Here is a 23,090-nt window from a genome sequence, read left to right on the forward strand (position 1 = left end):
TTTTCTTTAACACAGAAAGTAATCCTGGATCATTGCTTCTGTGTTCTTTCTGCTTCTGCAATCTGTTGGTTTTTTCATTTGATAGAAAACTATTTAACCATTTTGAATAGTGAACTGAATTTGTCTGCATTGTTTGATAACTAGGGCCAATTGGAATGGTTGCACTTGACTTGGAATCTTTCTGTATAATTGGATGGAATTTACTTTTTTTGTTAAATTGCCTTAAGACGACATGTGTTATGAATTGGCGCTATATAAATAAAGTGAATTGAAGAAACGCACAATGAACATAAGCTCTAAGTTGCTGCCAAACCTTTGGCCTGTGCTGTAAATCGTACATGGACTGAATGTATGTAGAGCTTTTCTTATCATTCTGACCACTCAAAGCTCTTTACACTAGAGCCACATTTATCCTGTAGCAGTTAAAAACACACACATGCCAATACACAGATCAATAGGTTCTAGTAACCCAGGGACACGCACCAGACCGCTGCATAGTTTCTGTTTTATACACGCACGCACGCACGCACACATATATATATATACACTACCTGTTAAAGGTTTTGGACACACTTTCTCATTTAATGGTTTTCCTTATGTTTAACACTATTTGCATTGTACATAGATTCTTACTGAATGCATCAAAACTGTGAATAAACATATGGAATCATGCAGCAAAAGAAACATGTCCATCTGAGAACATCCTGTGTAAAGACTTGCAATCGCGAGGTACTATTGATCAACTGTGTCTTCAGCATAATGATGAGGATTGTTTAAATGCCAATTTGGGCAAATTGTTCTGAAACATTGAGCGGTCTCTCTCTCTCTCGAACAATAACAGTTCCCCAATTCATTCTGACTTGGCAGCTCGAGAGTATTAAACTCTGCTCCAGAGCAGCATCTACGCTGAAATCAACCCACTGCTGTTAAAGCCCTGAGGCAGATCTGCCACAATGCAGTTGAAAAAGCCACAGTGCAGTGGGCTGCACAGTGTAAATCAAATTTTGCCACGTTTCAAAAATCACTTTACACAGTATTAATAGCATTAACTATGGCTTGTACTGCAATAATTACTAGCTTATTTGTTAATTTACATGCACTCAAGATGCTCTACACCAGTATTACATATAATCATATTTCTTATTTAAAGCAGCAGAAAAATGTTTACATACAATATCATAGTCATTTAGAAACCAAGAGAAAATATTGCTGTTTTCCCTGCAGCTTGTGCACATTTTTCTACCATTTTTCCTACCTTTGCATATATACGCTTGTATACACCGTAGAATAGGCAGCTTCTTTAACAGCTGTTGCCGACGCTGCTAATAGAGGGCTTCAGTGACCGTCTCTAGGACAACAGTAAAGTCTGACCCATGATTGTGTTGTCCATAACATGGCCATTTATATAATTTCTGTATTGAAATCCTTTTTATGTGGTCTTATATAATATTGACATTTTCATCCAAAGCTGGTGTCACCATCCTCAACATGTTATCTGCATCAGATCTGCTGATCAAAAATATATGTCAGAGCAGGTGGAGGATCATAACCTGGTGCTGCTCTTTTTGCGACCAGGTCTGCTGCCTTTTTTTTTTCCATCTCATGGCCGTTGTGGATCTGCGACTACCTCCTGAAGTGGATCAGGAACAACAGTAGTGGCTAAACTCCAACCCCCATTCCATGTCCATACCTTTCAGATGATCCCATAGGTGTGCAGAACATGTGTGACTAAAAGTAGGATTTCTTTTCCAAGCATATTCTTTATATAGTGAAAAGTGAAAAGTCTGAGAGTTCACTGTGTAGCTCGGCTTTCACCCACATAGTGAGCACAGTATTCCGTCATGGTTCCCCTCAGCTCATCAATTTCTCTTCTCACCAGGCCAACTTCAAGCAGCTTGGAGCTCAGTTCCTCTTGTTCTTCACCAACCTGGCAGTCCTGCTCTTCTGCTGAGACACCAAGTGCTGGATAGACACAACACAGGTGTACATGTTATCAGAGCAGGAGACATTTGGTAAACCCAGCAGTCACCATCTCAATTACATACTGTAACCACTCACAGAGAAAAACAGCCAAGTGTAGAATATTTAATTTTACATGAATGCAACATGAGTGAAACATGTAAAGAGTGTACTTCATTTTCCAACATTTGTCTTCATTTCTATATAGACTGTTAGAGCTCTGCTCATCGCTGTTCCTGCTCTACCACTGTATTTCCCTGACATGTGCAAACATTTAAGCTGTGACACTGTTCAAATATATGAAAAACAAATGCAATGTCTAACTAATTGTGTTTTGGACTTTACATTTCATTCCCAGAAGCAGAGAGAGGTTGGGTTCTTCCCCCTGAGCTCTTTGAACCAGGATGCTACAGAAACCTTGCAGGTCAAGTAGACACAAAGACATCTCTTTCAACAGCTCATCCACTTCTGAAATCCTTCCTTGAGATGAGAGACACACCAACTTGCCTTTTTCCTGTTAACAGAGTGAATAAAAAGTTCACATCTAAATTCAAGCATAACCTGGTCATTAACAACAGAAAACATGCCAAACTGCACTCATTTTCTTCTAGTTGGTGTACAGAAGCAGGTAGTCAGCATCAACAAAATGCCTCTTTAATAGTTCTGTATGATCAAGGGCTAATAGGTTGCAAGGGTTTCTTGCTATGACAAGTCAGGCAAAAAATAATAAAATAAACGTTTTATTTTACATATGTTTTTTACATTTTTGTGATTCTTTTAGTTGAGCAGTTGGTAAAAAAATCTGCCTTATAGAGGTAGTTGAAGCTTGTAATTTAAAAGATAAGATCTATCAGAGGATCACTGTTTTTAGAAGCTGAGAAAGGAAGACAAGATAACTGTACAAAAAGCATAAAATACATTTTCATACAGAAGGGCATTCCCAGAGAATAGACAATAAAAAATATAATTCAAAACATTCACAAAATAGTGGTTTGACTTACAAAAAAAATGACGCATTCCATATCACCTTTAAAGACACATGACTTACAGAAACTCAACAAGACCTTCACAAATAAACAGTCTACTTCCTTACAAACACATAATATACAAATTGCATACCTCATTGGCCCCATTAACTTGAAGGGGTTAACAAAGCAGCTCTCAGAGTAGGTTTTCTTTACAACTTCACTGCACAAAAACCTCCCTGCATGCTTCTCCAAATCTCTCTTTTATACTGAGAAAAAAGCAGGTGCTGTCCTCTACAGAGTGTGGTGTGTAACTGAAAATATCAATCTAAGCCAAACAACAAATTCAAACATTTGTTCCACCCTGGAAACCTTAGCAAAACCTTTATGGATGCAAAAGAAAATAGTGTCTTCGGCCTAATATAAGACTTTAGAAAGCCACAAGTTATGTTTCTAAGCTACTCAGCTTCGAGTAGAGTTACTGTTTTGTGGATAGGCCTCTCAAGATGTACTGGCTTGTTTATATACTCTTTTCCCTTGGTCATCTCCATCTTCACTAGGGTACACTTTAGTGACTTTGGCCAGCTTCCACTCATTTCTGAGTAGACTATTGTCCATCAGAATCACAATATCATTGCTCCTGGCATTTCTATGTATCTTGTGTCATTTGTCTCTCTGCTGAAGATTCAGCAAATATTCCCTTTTCCATCTGGTCCAAAATTCATTGGCCAGGTATTGCACCTTGCGCAATCTTTTGCGAAGATAAAGGTCTGTTTTCACAAACTCACCAGGTGGCGGTAAAACAACTGAAGACTTCATGTTCAGAATGTGATTCGGCATAAGGGGCTGTGGAGCAGTGGGATCACTGAGCTGGTGAGATGTTAAGGGCCTACTATTTAGGACGCCATAACTTAATAAAAGGTATGTGCGTAAAGATAAGATGTCAAGTCTTTTGGATGAATGATTCAGAATGCACACCAACACACTTCTTATCGTCCTGACCTGCCGTTCCCATGGCTAGCAGATGCTGGGAGTTCTGACAAATTCACAACCTAGTTGTTTTAGGTCTTCTTGATCCATTTTTTTATAGATTCCAAGAAGTCTCATCTTGCTCCAACAAAGTTGGTTCCCTGGTCTGACCGAAGCTGGCAAACATTTCCACGTATGGCAATCAATGTTCGAAGAGCATTAATAAAAGCATCAGAGGTCATGTCGTCAAGTAGCTCTATATGAACAGCACAAGAGCACAGGCATGTGAATTGCAGACTGTTGCGTTTAACTTCCTTTCTTCCCTTCTTAATGTAAAATGGGCCAAAGCAGTCCATTCAACAATAGGCAAAGGGAGGTGATAATTTAACTCTTTCATGTGGTAAATCTGCCATTATTTGAACTTCAGCATTTCTTCTGAACTTTCTACATTTGACACACTTGTAAATGTAAAACACTGTGTGACTGCATCCTTATATCCAGATGCCGTTTGATCTCAGCTCATTCATGGTAATTCCATATCCCTGGTAATGAACCTTTGATGAAAGTGTTCAATCAGCAACTGTGATGTGGGTTTTGCTTGGCAAGATTGCTGGATGTTTAATGTGCGCATGTAAATCAGCACGCTCTAGCCGACCCCCTGCTCTGACCACACCTCTTTCGTCCAAGAAAGGATTAAGTTTGTGCAGCCCATTTGTGCAGTCCCTTGTTATCACCTTGGATTTTAGCTCTTGATTTCTTCAGAACACTTCCCTTTGGACAGTAGATATGATGAAAAGCTCTGCCTCTTTTCTCTCCTCAAGACTGGTGGTTTTGTTGGTTTTGAACAGCAAACCCTAGACCTCTTTTACACAACAAATGAGTTGTGCAATGGCTTTAACTAGTCTCGTCCAGTTTGAGAACCTCGAGAAATGATGAAGCAGTGAATCTTCTGTCGTAAGTGTCTCGTGGACAAAGGTTTTGCATGGTTCTGGATCTTCAGCTTCCAACTCTCCCACCTTAATGTCATTAGCAGGAAGTTTGTCATGCTAAAGAAAATCTGGACCAGTGAACCAGTTGGAAGTAATTAGTCCCTTTGCTGTCAGATCCCAAGATGCATGATCAGAGGGTTGTTCTCAGAGGTTACATATCTCTATTGATTTGGATCGGAACTTTCTTGCATTTGCTAAATGCGATCTGCCACAAATATGTGAAACTTTCTAGCGTCACTGTTAATATATCCAAGAACGACCTTCGAATCCATCCAGGAGAATTCTTGAGCTTGAACCTCCAGCTCCTTTTTAAGTAAGTCACTTGTTCGGACAGCAATAACAGCTGCTGACAGCTAAAGCCTGGGTACTGTAGTGACCTTTGTAGGAGACACCCTGGCCTCACCTAAAACTAGAAAACAGTAAACTGGGTTTGATACATTGATTGCTCTCATGTAAGAACATTTGCCATACCCTTTACTGCTTTCATCTGAGAAATGATACAACTCATATCATTTGACTTTTTCAAAACCTTTTGAATTTTGATGTCAGCCAGGTTCGTTAAATCAAACAGCCAAGACTCCCATTATAGTTTGAGATTTTCTGACAATGTCTCATCCCATCCAATCTTGTCTTGACACATCTCTTGGAGTATTTGCTTCCTGACCAGAATAAATGGTACCACAAACCCAAGAGGGCCATAGATAGATACCACTGTTGATAAAACTCCTCTTCTAGAAAGTAGGCGTTCATCCACAATCACTCTGAAATGGAACTGGTCTAAACGAACACACCATTTGATTCCCAAAGCTCTCTCAATTTGTGACAATCTGAGAGCCAAGTCACAGAGTTGTCTTGCTTCCTTCACCAGCTTTATAGCTTCATCTTTGGTTGCGGCACTTGTCAGTCCTTCATCCACGTATTAGAGTTTGAAATTATATCTTCCAGTCCTAGCATCTTAGCGGGTCTCCAGTAAAAACAGAAGGTTCAGGTACTGGGAGACTTACAATACTCGTACTTGTCGTCTTCCGCTTATCCGGGACCGGGTTGCGGGGACAGCAGACTCAGCAGAGACACCCAGACGTCCCTCTCCCCAGACACCTCCTCCAACTCCATCCGGGGGGAGCCCAAGGTGTTGCCAGGCCAGCTGAGAAACATAGTCCCTCCAGCGTGTCCTGGGCCGTCCCCTGGGCCTCCTCTCGGTGAGACATGCCTGGAACACCTCCCGAGGAAGGCGTCCAGGAGGCATCCGGTATAGATGCCCAAGCCACCTCAACTGGCTCCTCTCGATGTGGAGGAGCAGTGGCTCTACTCCGAGCTCCTCCCCGATGGTTGAGCTCCTCACCCTATCCCTAAGGGAGAGCCCGTCCATCCTACGGAGGAAGCTCATTTCAGCCGCTTGTATCCGGGATCTCGTTCTTTCGGTCATGACCCAAAGTTCATGGCCATAGGTGAGGGTAGGAACGTAGACCGACCGGTAAATCGAGAGCTTCGCTTTTCGGCTCAGCTCTCTCTTAACAACAACGGACCGGCACAGCGCCCCCATTACTGCGGCCGCCGCACTGATCCGTCTGTCGATCTCCCGCTTAATTTTTCCCTCATTCGCGAACAAGAACCCGAGATACTTGAACTCCTCTACTTGAGGCAGGAACTCCCCTCCAACCTGAAGAGGACAAGCCACCCTTTTCCGGTCGAGAACCATGGTCTCTGACTTGGAGGAGCTGATCTTCATCCCAGGCGCTTCACACTCAAATTCGAACCGCCCCAGCGCATGCTGTAGGTCTTGGCTAGAGGGGGCCAGCAGGACCACGTCATCTGCAAAAAGAAGAGACGAAATCCTCTGGTCCCCAAACCAGACCCCCTCCGGCCCTTGGCTGCACCTAGAAATCCTGTCCATAAAAGTTATGAACAGGACCGGAGACAAAGGGCAGCCCTGCCGGAGTCCAACATGCACCGGGAGCAGGTCCGACTTAGTGCCGGCAATGCGGACCAAACTCCTGCTCCGCTTGTACAGGGACCGGATGGCCCCTAATAAAGGGCCCCCGATTCCATATTCCCGGAGCACCCCCCACACGGCATCACGAGGGACACATTTGAATGCTTTCTCCAGGTCCACAAAACACATGTGGACCAGTTGGGCAAACTCCCATTAACCCTCAAGTACCCTGTAGAGGGTATAGAGCTGGTCCAGTGTTCCACGGCTGGGACGAAAACCAAACTGCTCCTCCTGAAGCCAAGGTTCGACTATCGGCCGGACTCTCCTCTCCCAATACCTTGGCGTAGGTCTTACCAGGGAGGCTGAGGAGTGTGATCCCCCTGTTGTTGGAACACACCCTCCGGTCACCCTTCTTAGGAAGGGGGACCACCACCACAGTCTGCCAGTCCAGAGGCACTGTCCCCGACCGCCACGCAATGTTGAAGAGGCGTGTCAACCATGACAGCGCCACAACATCCAGAGATCTGAGGTACTCAGGGCGTATCTCATCCAATCCCGAAGCCTTGCCACCGCGGAGCTTTTTAACCACCTCGGTGACTTCAGCCTGGGTGATGAAAGAGTCCAACCCCGAGTCCCCAGCCTCTGTTTCCACCAGGGAATGCGTGATGGCAGGATTGAGGAGATCCTCAAAGTACTTCTTCCACCGCCCAATAATGTCCCCAGTCGAGGTCAGTGGCTCTCCACCCCCACAGTAAAGAGTGTTGGCGAAGCACTGCCAACCGGTAGTCCTTCTCCATGGCCTCACCGGACTCCTCCCAGGCCCAGGTTTTTGCCTCTGCCACGGCATGCTTGGCCTCACAGTACCCATCAGCCGCCTCAGGAGTTCCACAAGCCAACCACAGCCGATAGGACTCCTTCTTCAGCTTGACAGCGTCCCTTACTGCCGGTGTCCACCACCGGGTTCTGGGATCGCCGCCGTGATAGGCACCACAGACCTTACGGCCGCAGCTACGGGCAGCAGCATCGACAATAGATGCGGAGAAAATGGTCCACTCGGACTCTATGTCTCCAACATCCCGCAGGATCTGGTCAAAGCTCTCCCGGAGGTGGGAGTTGAATACATCCCCGGCCGAGGGCTCCGCCAGACGTTCCCAGCAGACCCTCACTATGCATTTGGGCATTGTCCGGCTTCCTCCTCCTCCAGCGGATCCAACTCACCACCAGGTGATGATCAGTGGACAGCTCAGCCCCTCTCTTCACCCGAGTGTCCAAAACATGGGCCGAAGATCTGATGATACGACAACAAAGTCGATCATTGACCTCCTGCCTAGGGTATCCTGGTGCCAAGTGCACTGATGGACACCCTTATGTTTGAACATGGTGTTCATTATGGACAACCCTTGACTAGCACAGAAGTCCAATAACAAAGCACCACTCGGATTCAGATCGGGGAGGCCATTCCTCCCGATCACGCCTCTCCAGGTGTCACTGTCGTTCCCCACGTGGGCGTTGAAGTCCCCCAGCAGAATAATGGAGTCCCCGGGAGGGGCACTATCCAGCACCCCCGACAGGGACGCCAAGAAGGCCTGGTACTCTGCACTACCACTCGGCCCGTAGGCCAAAACTACAGTCAGAGACCTGTCCCCAACCCGAAGACGCAGGGATGAGACCCTCTCATCCACTGGGGTAAACCCCAACACGAGACGGCTGAGCTGGGGGGCAACAAGCAAAGGGCAACAAGCAAACCCACCCCAGCCCACCGCCTCTCTCCGTGGGCCACTCCAGAGTAGAAGATAGTCCAGCCCCTCTTGAGGAGATGTGTTCCAGAGCCCACGCTGTGCGTGGAGGCGAGCCCGACTATTTCTAGTCGATATCTCTCGACCTCCCGCACAAGCTCAGGCTCCTTTCCCCCCAGCGAGGTGACATTCCACGTCCCTAGAGCCAGCCTAAGCATCCGGGGATCAGGCCGCTGAGGTCTCCACCTTCGTCTGCCGCCCAACCCTCTTTGCACCGGTCCCTCACGGTTCCCCCTGCAGGTGGTGTGCCCACTGGGGGATGGCCTCGTGTCTCTCGTTCGGGCTTGGCCCGGCCGGGTCCCGCGAAGAGCAATCCGGCCACCAGGCGCTCTCCAGCGAGTCCCGACCCCAGGCTTCCCTCCAGGGTGGGACCCCGGCTCCGCCGTACCGGGCAACATCACGTGATCACGTGATTCTTGAACCGCTCTTTGTCTGACCCATCACCTAGAGCCTGTTTGCCATGGGAGACCCTACCAGGGGCATTTAAGCCCCAGATAACATAGCCTCTAGGATCATTCGAGCACTCAAACCCCTCCACCACGTTAAGGTGGCGGCTCAAGGAGACTTACAATAATGACTCTGCTTTTGCCTTAGCAAGGATTGTGGCACTCTGCTTGGTGTGTCACAGGATGCTCATAGGGACTTCCTTTAGCTCCTGAAGATCGATGTTGCTCAGCTTCATGGTTATGAAGCAACTCTGCTATTTCTTCATCTGAGCTCACTTCTTGTTCATAAACTTGCAGCCATGCCTTTGCCGCACTTAACTTCTTAACAGTCTGATGGCACTCTATATGTCTGCGTTTGTCTTCCAGTGCTTTCTTTCTTGCTACATCTTCTTCAAGAGTTTCAAGTTCTTGTTAACTTTCTATCTTTTGCAGAACCTTTAGAGCAACCTGCATGGCAGCTAGTTCTGATGCAGCCCCGTCTTGGCTGACGTGACTTATTGCTTGAACTACTTGCAGAGCTTAAACTTCTTTGAGAACCTTTACTTGCACTTTTAGAAGCTGAAGATGAAAACTAAACCAGACTCAGGCCACACAAAATCCTCTGTCTGATTATCTTTGCCATCCTTGTTGTGAAGAAAAGTGGATGCATTTTCCAAGATTATTTTTGATACAGCATCACAGGTGTCAGCTCTGAGACAGATATCACTACCTGTGAGACCACATTTGCGCGGTTCTTCATTACTGTACTTCACATCTGCGGATGCACAACTTGTCTTACTCATCAACTCCTGCACAACCTCAATAGCGGGACCTCCCCTTATCACTTTTTTAGCTTGCTTTGCAGTCACTTTCCATTTATCGTAAGTAATGGTAAAACGATCCTGCAGTTTTTTTGATTTATTATCATGCAGTTCTTGAGCCTTTTCAGTAAACCTTTGAGTTCTTTGGCTTCTTCTAGGCTCCTCTTCTGTTTCAGGTGATTGCTGTAAGTCTGCACCATTACTATTATTAAGTAAGTTGCCCCTTCTTAGTTTCATTGTCAGTCATTTGCTCCATTCTGCAATGTTTACTTACTTGGCCTAAGAACTTGTAGCTATATCTTTGACTGACTTGTGGCTTATTAACCTGCTGAACTTGCTGAAATGGTAATAGCTACAAACTTAGATTAAGACTATTAGAAAAAGATTTACATAATTACATAAACATGATGAACTGTGTTTCTAGATCCAACAGTATACGAGACAGCACCTAATTATTTTGCAGAGTGGTCCTTAGCCCCGCCCCCTTTGTGCCCCACATCCGCCCTTCAGCAAAGCCTGCATCGAAGCGGATTTCTGCGAAGTATATTACCCACAATTCACTGCTGCAGATGACGTTCTGAGCAAAAACCAATCACAACCGTCAACGTAACCAGCCATCAAATCAGAATAATAAGAACTGCGTAAACTTCAGACAGCAAGCCGACAAATATATATTTTTTACTGGTTTTCCACGCTCAACATTGTAAGAAACCACTGGGTTCAGAGTGAGTCTGGGCAGTCAGTAGGCCATAACACTGAAGTTACCTTTCAAACAAACACTGGCGCGGCGAGTCTGGTATATAAGTCTCCTTCGCTTCCTGCACTTTCTTCTTCTCAAAACAATTGCTTGTTGCGGTTTTAAATAGTTTTTTTAGCAGCAAGACTGTGAAAACAGTGCTGGTTCCCGCCCTTTTTGATGTTGCAGTTATGGTGCAGAAGTGCAAGTCAATGACGTAATCCCTACTGTCCCAATTCTCCAATTTTGCACGCATGTAACCTGCGCACTTCAACCCTTACATGCACTTGTACAAAGTAAACACTTCATAGAGGGGCGTAGGGTGTAGTGTGGGTATTGGGACAGGGCCTTATACTGAGAAAAAAGCAGGTGCTGCCCTCTGCCAAGTGTGGTGTGTAACTGAAAATGTCGATCTAAGCCAAACATCTAATTAAAACATTGGTTCCACCCTGGAAACCTTTGCACAACCTTTAGATGTGCATTTTAAAAACAGCAATATATATTACAATCAGATTTTAATAAACATAAACATTTTTACCTTACTTTAACTTATTTATTTTAATTTAAAACTATGAAATTAGCTAAAAATGCCCCTGATGGTTTTAGGCAGGTGTAAAAAATGGTGTAAACAAAGAATGCTGTCAAAAATGGAAATGTTAATCAATCAACAAAATGCAGTGAATGAACAAAAGAGAAATCTAAATCAAGTCAATACCACCGTTTGCCTTCCAAACAGCATCAGTTCTTCTAGCTACACTTGCACACAGTTTTTGAAGTAGCTCGGCTGGTAGGTTGTTCCAAACATCTTTGAGAACTAACCACAGATCTTCTGTGGATGGAGGCTTCCTCACATCCTTCTGTCTCTTCATGTAATCCCACACACACTCCATGATGTTGAGTTCAGGGCTCGGTGGGGCCAGATCATTACCTCCAGTTAGTCTTGTTCATCTTTACGCTGAAGATAGTTCTTAATGACGTTGGCTGTATGTTTGGGATCGCTCACTTACCATTTTGTAAATTGATAAAAATAAACAATCTTTCTTACAATTTCTTAAAGCATTCTTTGTTTACAGCGATTATTCACACCTCCCAAAAACGTTTGTACTGTATATATGACCTCTAGAGACAGAATTAATGATGCACAAAAGTTGTGTCCATTGTTATATTATTGAATCAGTGTAAAAAGCAAACAGGCTATTTTGTTATTTTATATTTAGAAATTCTAATATTTTATTTCCTAGAAATTTGCTCAGGGAATACAGTCTGAAAATACCCATTTTTTCTTTTTCAGATCTGGAGAGACTTCATTCGAATTCCATCCTGTTGTTTTATCCTTATGTTTTAGTTTGTTTGTTTATGCTTATTGTTAGAAAATGTTAGAAAAAGCGCATGGCTTCCCCATCTCAAGTTACAACAAATCTGTTATAGGATTCTGGTTCCATTTATGAAAATTTCAGTCAAGCAGGTCAGATGACAGTTCGATAGTTTTGATTCCTGATATGTTAGTATAAATGGAATTGAACTAAATGTGTGATAAAACAACTATCTTATGCCATACTCATATTTCCTGCTTCGTTGCATTAAACTTATCTAACTAGATTTATGGTAAATTAACGAATCTGCCTTTGCTGATCAGGTGTTTGAAATATATATTAGTGCTACTATAATAAATAAATCAGTTCTTCAACATTAACAATCATTCTAATTATAAATCTGGCATGAATTCTGTTACTTTCCTATTAAACCATCAATTATAATACCTTCAAAAACCCTAGGAGTTTAATTTATTTCTTAGCACTAGAACTGGTTTTTATCAGAGATAGGAACACATCATCCAAATCCAAGGAGAAAAATCCCCAAATCAAAGTTTAACTAAATTAACAATCAAACTTTTCTATTTTTTAAAGGTATTTTCATATCAGAAATGTAGGTAACAAATTGGACTAAAGACAACAAAAAAGAAGCACAAAAAGATGGCATTCCATTCAATACCAGCAGAAATAAAAAAATTATTCCACCTTTTAAATTTGTCAGTTAGGAAGAATGACAACTCTGTCTCTTACATAAACAACTGAAGCAAGCTTCCCACTTCTGGGTCTTGGTTCTGAGTCCGTAGTGAAAACAAAACTATTTTGTCGCAAAAGCCCAGAATGCTGGAGATGCCCCCGTGCAGTGTGAATGAATATTTTGGGAATCCCTTATGCTACAGTTTTAACAAAGATTGAACAGAGTAGACTAAACTAAGTCAGTTCTGGAATTAATTTGTACATGAAATAAGCCTACAGGGTATTTGTATGATTTCAAACCAAAATAAGCTGAAGGTCCTCACGCTGACCAATATCCAACAGAGAGGTCTGAGCAATGAGTTTGGTACTTCAGAGGCTGATACCTGAGAGAAGAATCCAAGCATGCTGGCCAAGTTCTCCTCCTTTTGCAGAGAATAAGCCATCTGTGGGTGAGCAGGACCTCTTTTCTTTTGAAGTCTTGCACTGGTGGCCTAGCAAAAAGGAAAATACAAACAAAAATATTCAAATGAGCAATTTTGATTGATGATATAGTCTTTGTCCAGTATGTACCAATAAGCTTAATATGTTTTGTTACGCAGTTTGTGTTTCACATAGGAAGGTCACTGTTGGGGAACAGCACTGTGCTCATTGTAAATAGCTAAATAATACTTAGGTGATGGTAGTTTAAAGGTTTATAAAATAACATTCACATAAACCCTTTAAAAAAATTTGATTGGTTTTAGTGTAGAATGTAGAAATCCACTAATTCTGAATTTAGCTTACAGGACAGGTATAAAAAGTGACAAGCCATAGCCTCTCTGCATCACCTCACTTCAAAATATTCAAACCAAGATCCTGCTGGCTTGGCACCAGATACCACACTAGAATTTCTGTGGTGGAGAGAAGTCCGGGATTAGTTTTGGGTTAAAAAGGGGGACCTATGGTATATCAGACAGTCATAATGTTACAAGTAATAATAATAAATAAATAGAGTGTGTATATTTTTAATGACCCTACCATTAGTTGTGAAGTTAGTCTCTCCATTTCGTCTTTCTGTATCCTTAATACCTGGAGGGGTTTGGACTTTATTATATTATTGACTTGATTTGCATAAGTATTTGTGTTTAGTTGCACATGATGATGGTGATGCTACCCTGCTGCTGTAATCTTGCTGTTTTAGGAGCTGGAAATTTTCCCCCTCAAGGTTTTTTAAATCTTGCACCGGCAGCCTAACCCCATCATCCAGACACTGCTGCACTTTCTTCCGCAGGCTGTACAAAAAAAACGACAAACAAAAACAAAACACAGTGAGACAGTAGGATACGATACTGAAACAAAATAGGAAATATGAATGTGTAAAAACTACATAAAGGTTTTGTATGAAAGTAAAGACATAGATCCAGTGATCTCACACTGTACCTTTGTACAGATGCAATCAGCTCATTCTCTGTCTTGGCTTGCATCTCAATCATGATGTCTTTCTTCTTAATCAGAGCACATCCTTTCTCTATGCTCTTCTGTAACTGGAACACTGTATTTTCAAGATGCCTACTTTTTTCCTCTAACTTTTCCTGCTGAGCATACAAACAGGGACTGGTTACCTAAGGATTACCCATTGGTAAATTTGTTCCGCAGCAAGGCAACATACAAGTTTCCATAACAGGGCACATAAAAAGGTTTCGACTGGTCCTCAGATTAGTGTAGATTCTAGAAAACGTTCACTTATAAAACTGTTGCACTTCTATATTTATAAATTTGTAATAAAGAAGAATAGACTAAAAACTCAAAGTATAGACTGCATGATGGGATGGTATGCAATTTCATACATGGCAGCTCTTGTCACCATTTTGATCACAATAGAGAAAGAAAATATAGACATGGCAGTGAACTCAAAACGTTCTGCAGCTGGTCATGATGGCATAAATTCCTTTTTAAGTTTTTGGAGCTTAACGATCAAACCTTTTATTTATATTGTTGGGACCCCATCCATGGATGAACAACCTCTGAACTCTACATAAACAAAGTCCATTATTAATCTCTGCACCTTTCAATATCCTACTAACATGTTCCTAAATACAGCCCAGGAAGAGGAGGAGTCAGAGTTTGAATCTCTGACCCAAGAGCACGTTTCCCCCTCTGCTCAGTCTCATTCTGGCTGCGGACAGTGGCTAATGGAGGGACCAAACTACGCGTCAGCTGAAACTCGCGGGCGAGTTAGGCTCCTCCTTCAAAGAATCCTTTATTCCAAACGTGATTACGATCATGATGATCGCATGCAACAAAGTTAAGTAATGATTTTGCTGTTCATGTATCCAAGCATATTTTGACTTTTCTTCTGAGGCCTCCAGAAGCAGCCCTAATTGAAGCGGGTTTCCCCCTACGGCCTGGAAAAGTACAGGGGTTGGACAATGAAACTGAAACACCTGTCATTTTAGTATGGGTGGTTTCATGGCTAAATTGGACCAGCCTGGTAGCCAGTCTTCATTGATTGCACATTGCACCAGTAAGAGCAGAGTTTGAAGGTTCAATTAGCAGGGTAAGAGCACAGTTTTGCTCAAAATATTGAAACGCACACAACATTATGGGTGACATACCAGAGTTCAAAAGAGGACAAATTGTTGGTGCAAGTCTTGCTGGCGCATCTGTGACCAAGACAGCAAGTCTTTGTGATGTATCAAGAGCCACGGTATCCAGGGTAATGTCAGCATACCACCAAGAAGGACGAACCACATCCAACAGGATTAACTGTGGACGCAAGAGGAAGCTGTCTGAAAGGGATGTTCTGGTGCTAACCCGGATTGTATCCAAAAAACATAAAACCATGGCTGCCTAAATCAGGGCAGAATTAAATGTGCACCTCAACTCTCCTGTTTCCACCAGAACTGTCCGTCGGGAGCTCCACAGGGTCAATATACATGGCCGGGCTGCTATAGCCAAACCTTTGGTCACTCATGCCAATGCCAAACGTCGGTTTCAATGGTGCAAGGAGCGCAAATCTTGGGCTGTGGACAATGTGAAACATGTATTGTTCTCTGATGAGTCCACCTTTACTGTTTTCCCCACATCCGAGAGAGTTACGGTGTGGAGAGGCCCCAAAGAAGCGTACCACCCAGACTGTTGCATGCCCAGAGTGAAGCATGGGGATGGATCAGTGATGGTTTGGGCTGCCATATCATGGCATTCCCTTGGCCCAATACTTGTGCTAGATGGGTGCGTCACTGCCAAGGACTACCGAACCATTCTTGAGGACCATGTGCATCCAATGGTTCAAACATTGTATCCTGAAGGCGGTGCCGTGTATCAGGATGACAATGCACCAATACACACAGCAAGACTGGTGAAAGATTGGTTTGATGAACATGAAAGTGAAGTTGAACATCTCCCATGGCCTGCACAGTCACCAGATCTAAATATTATTGAGCCACTTTGGGGTGTTTTGGAGGAGCGATTCAGGAAACGTTTTCCTCCACCAGTATCACGTAGTGACCTGGCCACTATCCTGCAAGAAGAATGGCTTAAAATTCCTCTGACCACTGTGCAGGACTTGAAAATGTCATTCCCAAGACGAATTGACGCTGTATTGGCCGCAAAAGGAGGCCCTACACCATACTAATAAATTATTGTGGTCTAAAACCAGGTGTTTCAGTTTCATTGTCCAACCCCTGTATATGTATATGTCTTCATATATGTATATGTAATATATTTGTTAGGAAGCACTACGTTCTTTCCTAACTACTTTCTATTGGATCTTGAGTGTTGTGAAAGGAGTGGTGCACATTCCATTTCGCGCCAATGTACTGGTAAAATGTTTGGTTTTTGTATTTAAGTCATTTAAGTTTGTGTCTACCTGTGACACCTTTCTGGAGAGGGGAATCGTCCGAGCTTCTGCTGGCAACAACTTAATGCTCACCCTCTACCAATGATCCACATGGCCCTGTCTTTTAGTGTTTAACCCTTTCTCTCTCCTAGACATGGCGATTGACTGAGCTTAACTGTAACAAACTCTATGTGCTCTCTTTCAGACTCTAACCTTGAAAACTGGCTCAGAGTTTATCTGTTCTTTCTTTCTAGGTGAAACGACTAAAGGTGCTACATCCACTAACATTTACATTTCTTTCCCATAGAAAGTACTCTTGGATCAGTGCTTCTGTGTTCTTTTTGTGTCTCTGCTCTGTTCTCTCTAACCCCCAGTCGGTTGTGGCAGATGGCCGATCACACTGAGCCTGGTTCTGGTTCTGCTGGAGGTTTCTTCCTGTTAAAAGGGAGTTTTTCCTCTCCACTGTTGCTACATGCATGCTCAGTATGAGGGATTGCTGCAAAGTCAACGCCAGTGACTGTCCACTGTCTCTACATGCTCATCCAGGAGGAGTGAATGCTGCAAGTCACTGACTGGATGCAATCTGCTGGGTTTCCTTAGATAGAAAAACGTTTTATCCAATTTGAATAAAAAGCTAACTCCGACTGCACTGTTCAGTTGTTAGGATTAATTGCAATGTATGAACCTGACTGTTGTGAAGTGCCTTGAGACAACATGTGTTGTGAATTGGCGCTATATAAATAAAACTGAATTGAATTGAATTTAGGCCAAACATTACTATGTGCGTATGTCCTGTGTGGCAGCCATCTTACAGTGCAGGTAAAGAGGAAGCCCACCTCAAATGCAGCTCTTGTATAGGATGTGAGGTGGGAAGAGCAATAGTTTGATTGGTTGACCATGGGTATGGCATGGGGGCGCAGAAATTCATAGTAATTAAGAGAAGTATGAAATGACTTATACATTGTCTATTTACACACTACATGTTTACTTTTTATTTTATCATTGATAAATCAAGTCACTGACTGGATGCAATCTGCTGGGTTTCCTTAGATAGAAAAACGTTTTATCCATTTTGAATAAAAAGCTAACTCCGACTGCACTGTTCAATTGTTAGGATTAATTGCAATGTATGTACCTGACTTGAAATCTATATGATTCGATTGAATTGACTTAGCCCATTTTAAAGTTACCCTCCTTTCACACAATGCAACAGAGAACAACACTCTCCAATTATTTTTACCTCTGCCTTCCTCCCTCCCTGTTGGATGGAGTAAGGGGGAGTCAGGTTTAGCCTAAATCAGCTCAGTTATGGTTGAGGTGCAAAAACACCCTCCATTTCTGCTACCTGTGTGACCCCTTCCTGTTTCCAATGGTTAAAATCAGTCTGACAGAGAGAGGTATCCCAATCATTGTGGTTTTTAGTATAATAATGGCCACCAGTGGGTTCTAGATGGACAAACTTTATCAGTGTATTATTTTACTTTGTACCCCTACACATAGCCCGTTCTAAAATGGCCAAACACTAACACTCAGTAGTTTAATCTAACCTCCCCAACAACCCTATACCATTCCAAACCCTTTGTGAAGTGCCTTGAGACGACATGTGTTGTGAATTGGTGCTATATAAGTAAAACTGAATTGAATTGATTGTTAATGTTGACAATATTTATCTATAATGTAATATTTGTTTTATTTTTCCACCCTGGAAGGACAATGTGATGGGCTAATTTGAATTGAGAAGGTGGGGTTTAAAGGTATGTTTAGGTGGAATGCTCAGTGTGGCAGAGATAAATCACTTTTGCTCAAAATAAACACAAACGCTTCCTCTTTATCTATGTGAACATTTATCAACAGCCCTGATACATTTTGCTATTCTGATTCAGTAATCTTCACCTAATCAAGCATGCAAAATTCTACACAAAAAGGGGTAAAATAACTAACTAAACAAAGATAAAACAATATTCAGAGTCTATGAAAGTCAAACCAGCAGTTTATGGGCAAAAATGATATGGAGCAAAGCTTTGGGTTTACTGGGAATATGGGACATGTAATCAGTAGACAGCAATACGTTCACATGGGCAGCCCCTTTTGGAGCAGCCTCTACCAGCCTGCAGTCATAAAACCCTCAAAGTTGGAGCTCAGTGAAACACAAAGGGTCGTAAAAAGTTTAGATTGCAACCTGTGGAAAAACACTAAGAGTGAAGACAATGGAACAATGAGTGTTCCACCATGAGGTTCTAGCTGGATCTTCAAGGCTTCTGAAAACCTCTAACAGTCTAACTTTTAAGTTCACCTGAGTCTATGCTCAGGTGTTCAAAACACAGTGAGACACACACAGCTTCAAAGCACGGTGGCTTTGAGAGTCCAACAGCAGTCAAAGTTTCAATAAGACATTTCATGCACATATAACTTATAACACATTGGACTACAATAAGTGGCGATTCTAAATCGCCCTAAAATCCTACTCTATCCTGCCCAAGGTATTTCTAACAAAAATAAAACAAGTATGGAATTACTTGGTGCCGTCTTCTCTGGAGCAGAGGAGAGAGGGGGAGATTTGTTACGCGTCTGTAACAAACTCAAGGACGGTCGGCTTCTCCTCCTTTGGCAAAAGGGTAAACATATGACGACCGTCAGCAGTTGACTGGAGCAAAAACAAAGCGGAAACTTTCGTCTCCTTGGAAAACCTTCGTGGGTTTTTCTTGGGTTGCGTGTTAAATCCACTCCTTCGATTGGTAAAGTAAACCTTGCTGGGTCTTCTTATTCCGACAAGCCTTTAGCTTGTTGAGCTTCTCATGAGTTTGGCCAGTGAGGAGAATGAATGAAACCCACATGTGAGTTTCTTCGCCAGAATGATGCGTGCCTCTTTGCGTGGTAACCGCATCTCGGTTTCCAGCGGGAGAAAAAGCAATGGTGGAGCGTCTTCCATGTTCTTATATAGCCCACTGTGACATCAAAGCTGCGACACTTAGTGACAATTTTAGTGAGTTTCCTTTATGCAACATTTGGCTGGAGAATGTTTTAATTCAGGGAGATATTAATCTCCACACTGACGATGTTTTGTGTAATGCAACAGCAGATCTTATCTCTATAACAGACTCATAATTTTACGCACCATGTGCGCATAAAAACAGAAAAAAAGGCTATGTATCAGACCTTGTCTTTTCCTTAGGCCTTAATGTGAATGATGATCACAGTTGTATATATTTTATTGTGTCTTTTAATCCCGATCCAGCTCCCTGATCCAAAAGCGGAAAATAAAGAAACCATACTCCTGAAGCTGGTTCTTCTCTTTGTGATTCTGCCTCTTTAGATTTCAGCATCATGAATATAGGCAAGTTTCAAATACACTCTACAACAACACGCATCCAAACCACATTTAAGGTGAGTGGAGGTAGGAAGGGGTCTTTCCACATCCCCGTTCTCTGTTTGCCATCTGCGGTTGGAGGCCGGAAGGAGGAGTGGGCTGTCTGGTTGGTGTCTGGGCTGGGGTTGGGCGATACATGGCATTTGTGTTTGGGGGCATGTGTTTGATATCTGTGTCCTGGTTGAGTGTGGCCTTGTGGCAAATTTGTGTTGGGGTTCATGGGGGGTAGGAGGTTCATGAGTTTGAGATTGGAGTTCATTGATGGCTTGGGAAACGTTTTTGGCCCTGAATCTGGATGGGGTCAGGGGTTGTTGGAGCCGTGTTTGGAGTGGGTGGTTGAGGTTTGGGTTGGGGTCGTTCAGGTTTGGGCGGTGTCCGGCCCCAGTCTGGTGGGTCGGGTGGTCTGCCTGTCTCCTTGGTATAAAAGTATATATATGAGTATAAAAGACAGCAATTCTGAGTGCTACTCTGCCATACAGGACCCATAAAAAAATGCCAGAACCAATTATTTTGCAAACCTCATCAAATTAAAAGGAAACAAATTCTACAACCTTGTTCGAAACAATCAAGAACAGTGTTTCGCCATCTCTTCCTTTTGCAAGTGCTTTATCAAATGCAGATTAAATCTGTGAATCTGTTAACACCCAAATCTAAACACCTGTGGGTTTAAGTGTGAGCGAGCTTGTATAAACAAGGTTTCACCGTAAAAAATGCACTAGGGAATGTGAGGAGCCACAGACCTGCCCCCCTGGACCTGAGACAGACATGGAGGAGATCTGAACTACAGGTATTCAAAGGTTCCTCAGAGCATGGGAACCCCAGGAGAACCACAGCCGGGACTACCGCAAACCCCCATAGAAGAGCAGGGGAGAGTCCCAGGGGAACCAACCAGCAGCCACAGTGCAGAAGCCACAGGGCGCTGCAGCGACAACCCCACAGGCCCTGCCTGCAGCCGTCTACGCCAGAGCAGATCCGGCCATGGACCCAGACACCCGAGGCCTGACAGAGCCTAGGGGTCCAGGCAGCCACCGGGAGTGAGCCAGCCCACACCAAAACACCCAGCCCTGGACAGCGAGAACAACAAGTACACCAATGGGCAGAGACACCAGCCACCGACAGGTAGTGTGCCGGGGAGGAAATAGGCCCCCCATCAAACTGATCTGAACTGGTCCAAGACCCAACCTGACACAAAAACAGACACACAGTCACAATCACACTTTCCCACCCTCATGCGTACACATAAAAACACTCACACCCACACACCCAATGTAAGGACGCACAACAATGGACGTCATACACTCACTCACACTCCCCATACATACTCTATACTCTCAGGTCCAGGTGCCGATACTCCAGAGGGGCAAGTAACCCGTGGACCCAGGAGGTGGTCCCCTTTCTCTCCATAAAGACCTCTCTCTCCAAAGACCGGGCACCCCGCCAACCCCACACCTAAACCCCAGAGGTGCCCCTGCATTCTGACCATGCACAATCCTGCACGGCATACCCCGTTGCACCAAGCAGGCACCAAGCAGGCCGGCCGACCAGCCCTTCACCAAAGCAAAGCCACAAATCAATCAACGCCGCAGAGTGCTTGGCCAAGGCCCCCCCTGCCGGAGCCCAGAGCCCCACCCAGCCAACGGACCGGGCACTGAAACCAGGGACTGAAATCCAAAAAAATGTAAGCAATCCGGAGAGAGCCGAAACGTCAGTCTCGGCACCAATCGATGCCCAAGACCTCGACCGGAAGGCCTGCTCCTTCTCCCAGCCTCCAACTCCAGACTGCAAATAGCCAACAGGGGTGTGGATAGGGCGTGTGCCTGTTTTAAATGAATGGAAAGGATAAGACAATCAGACTAAAGCTTTTCATCTTATCGCTTATCTGTTTTAATCTTAAATATTTCTCACATTTTTAAGTTAACAGAGCTTTTAATTAAAAAGTAAAGAGTATTATTTTTTGCCCCCATGTAAATATTTTTAGAAAATTGTTGTCCTATTAAATTTCTGGACCATGACTTTATTGCTGGTGAACAACACAGCTGCTCTGTTTGGTAGCAACATCTCCCTCTTTCTCAGGTTATTTTTGTTTACCGGATGTAGAACATGTTGCAGCTCTACTCTTGTTTTATGCTGGGGGTCTGATTTTCTTTGGCTAGTTTCATTAAAATAAAGCAAAGTTGCCTAATAATGCTACTGTCTATATAGTAGCTGCTGTGTAACTACGTGTGGTGAAATCTCCTTTTTTAATAAATCCATGATCTCATCTAAATAATTTAAGTTTTACACATTCAGTATTTTGTCTGCTGAGGCTGTATGTTTTCCTTGCTCTGTGCAGCAACAGGTAAATCTCAACTAAATCCGTCCTGGACAGACTTATTGAGGAAAAATTAAACACACATGTACACACATGGAGGTTCTGACAGACTAGAATCACAAAAGCTTTCTATACATCCACAGAGAAACAATGTAGAATGTAACCAGCTGGATTCTAATTATCTTGTAATAAAGTTTTACAGCATATTGGATATTCTCAAAAGGAGCAGATAATAACTGTAGGTATCTGTCAAGTAGTGGAATGTGTCTTGGGGTAGGAGATTTATCCTGATGTCCCCTCAAGGGGAAAATCACGCAGATCGCCCTGCTGATGAGGCAATATATTTCCTGCTTTTTGTGGTCTGGAGTTTGATGCAGAGGGTCAAGGACAACTCATGTTATTTCAGAGCTAATCTTACATTTTGCTTAGAAATCATCTCTAAAAATCCTGTTTCTGGTCTGGGTGAACTGACACAGATGCAGGTTTCTTTCTGCCTGGGTTGTCACCTTTGTGACAAATACGAGGACATAAAGATGTAAAGCAGTTGATCTTACTGGTGGCAGTAAGCTGGAAGTTTCAGGGGTTATTCAGGGGTTTTGCGCTATGGGGCAGTATTTGATTTAATATCCCAGCTAAAATATTTTTCACTGAAATGGTGATCCCTTCAGACTACAACATGATGTTACAAGCAGGTAAGATAAAACTAACATTTGATGCATGGACAGCTATTGCCATGGAATTTTACTTCTCTGTAACTATTTATTTTCTTAAGCGTGTTGGCTATTGTGTTCTTCAAATAAGACCAGTAAATTAGAGTCACAGGGCTCTAAATATAAATGAGCTGTACAAAACTGTAGCAGAGAAACGGCAGATTGTTACGAAGGATTAAGTTTTTATTACAGATGACATGAGAAATTTATGACTTAATGTGAATAAGGTCAGCTGTTGTTTAGTTCAGAATGTTCAGATTTCCACAACCTTTCAGAGCTAGTGGTA

At 43.3% G+C, this 23,090-nt stretch overlaps 1 protein-coding gene across 5 annotated transcripts in view; it reads right to left on the reverse strand.

The window, feature by feature from the left end:
* Window positions 1–554: 554 nt before the first annotated feature.
* Window positions 555–23,090, reverse strand: part of cep85l (centrosomal protein 85, like) — a 69,250-nt gene continuing 46,714 nt past the window's right edge. For 4 of the 5 annotated variants that reach the window (XM_047388656.1, XM_047388653.1, XM_047388655.1 and 1 more), the window contains 6 exons: window positions 14,019–14,173; window positions 13,753–13,870; window positions 13,617–13,667; window positions 12,983–13,090; window positions 2,305–2,473; window positions 555–1,962 (listed from right to left, as the gene is read on the reverse strand). In XM_047388656.1, coding sequence (XP_047244612.1) covers window positions 1,793–1,962; window positions 2,305–2,473; window positions 12,983–13,090; window positions 13,617–13,667; window positions 13,753–13,870; window positions 14,019–14,173 — 771 coding nt within the window. In that variant the 3' untranslated portion in view covers window positions 555–1,792. The remainder of the gene's footprint in view (window positions 1,963–2,304; window positions 2,474–12,982; window positions 13,091–13,616; window positions 13,668–13,752; window positions 13,871–14,018; window positions 14,174–23,090) is intronic. The other variant, XM_047388654.1, reaches the window with a different exon arrangement.

Source organism: Girardinichthys multiradiatus, chromosome 15, assembly GCF_021462225.1.
Source record: "Girardinichthys multiradiatus isolate DD_20200921_A chromosome 15, DD_fGirMul_XY1, whole genome shotgun sequence".
In the NCBI taxonomy this organism is placed as follows: Eukaryota; Metazoa; Chordata; class Actinopteri; order Cyprinodontiformes; family Goodeidae; genus Girardinichthys; species Girardinichthys multiradiatus.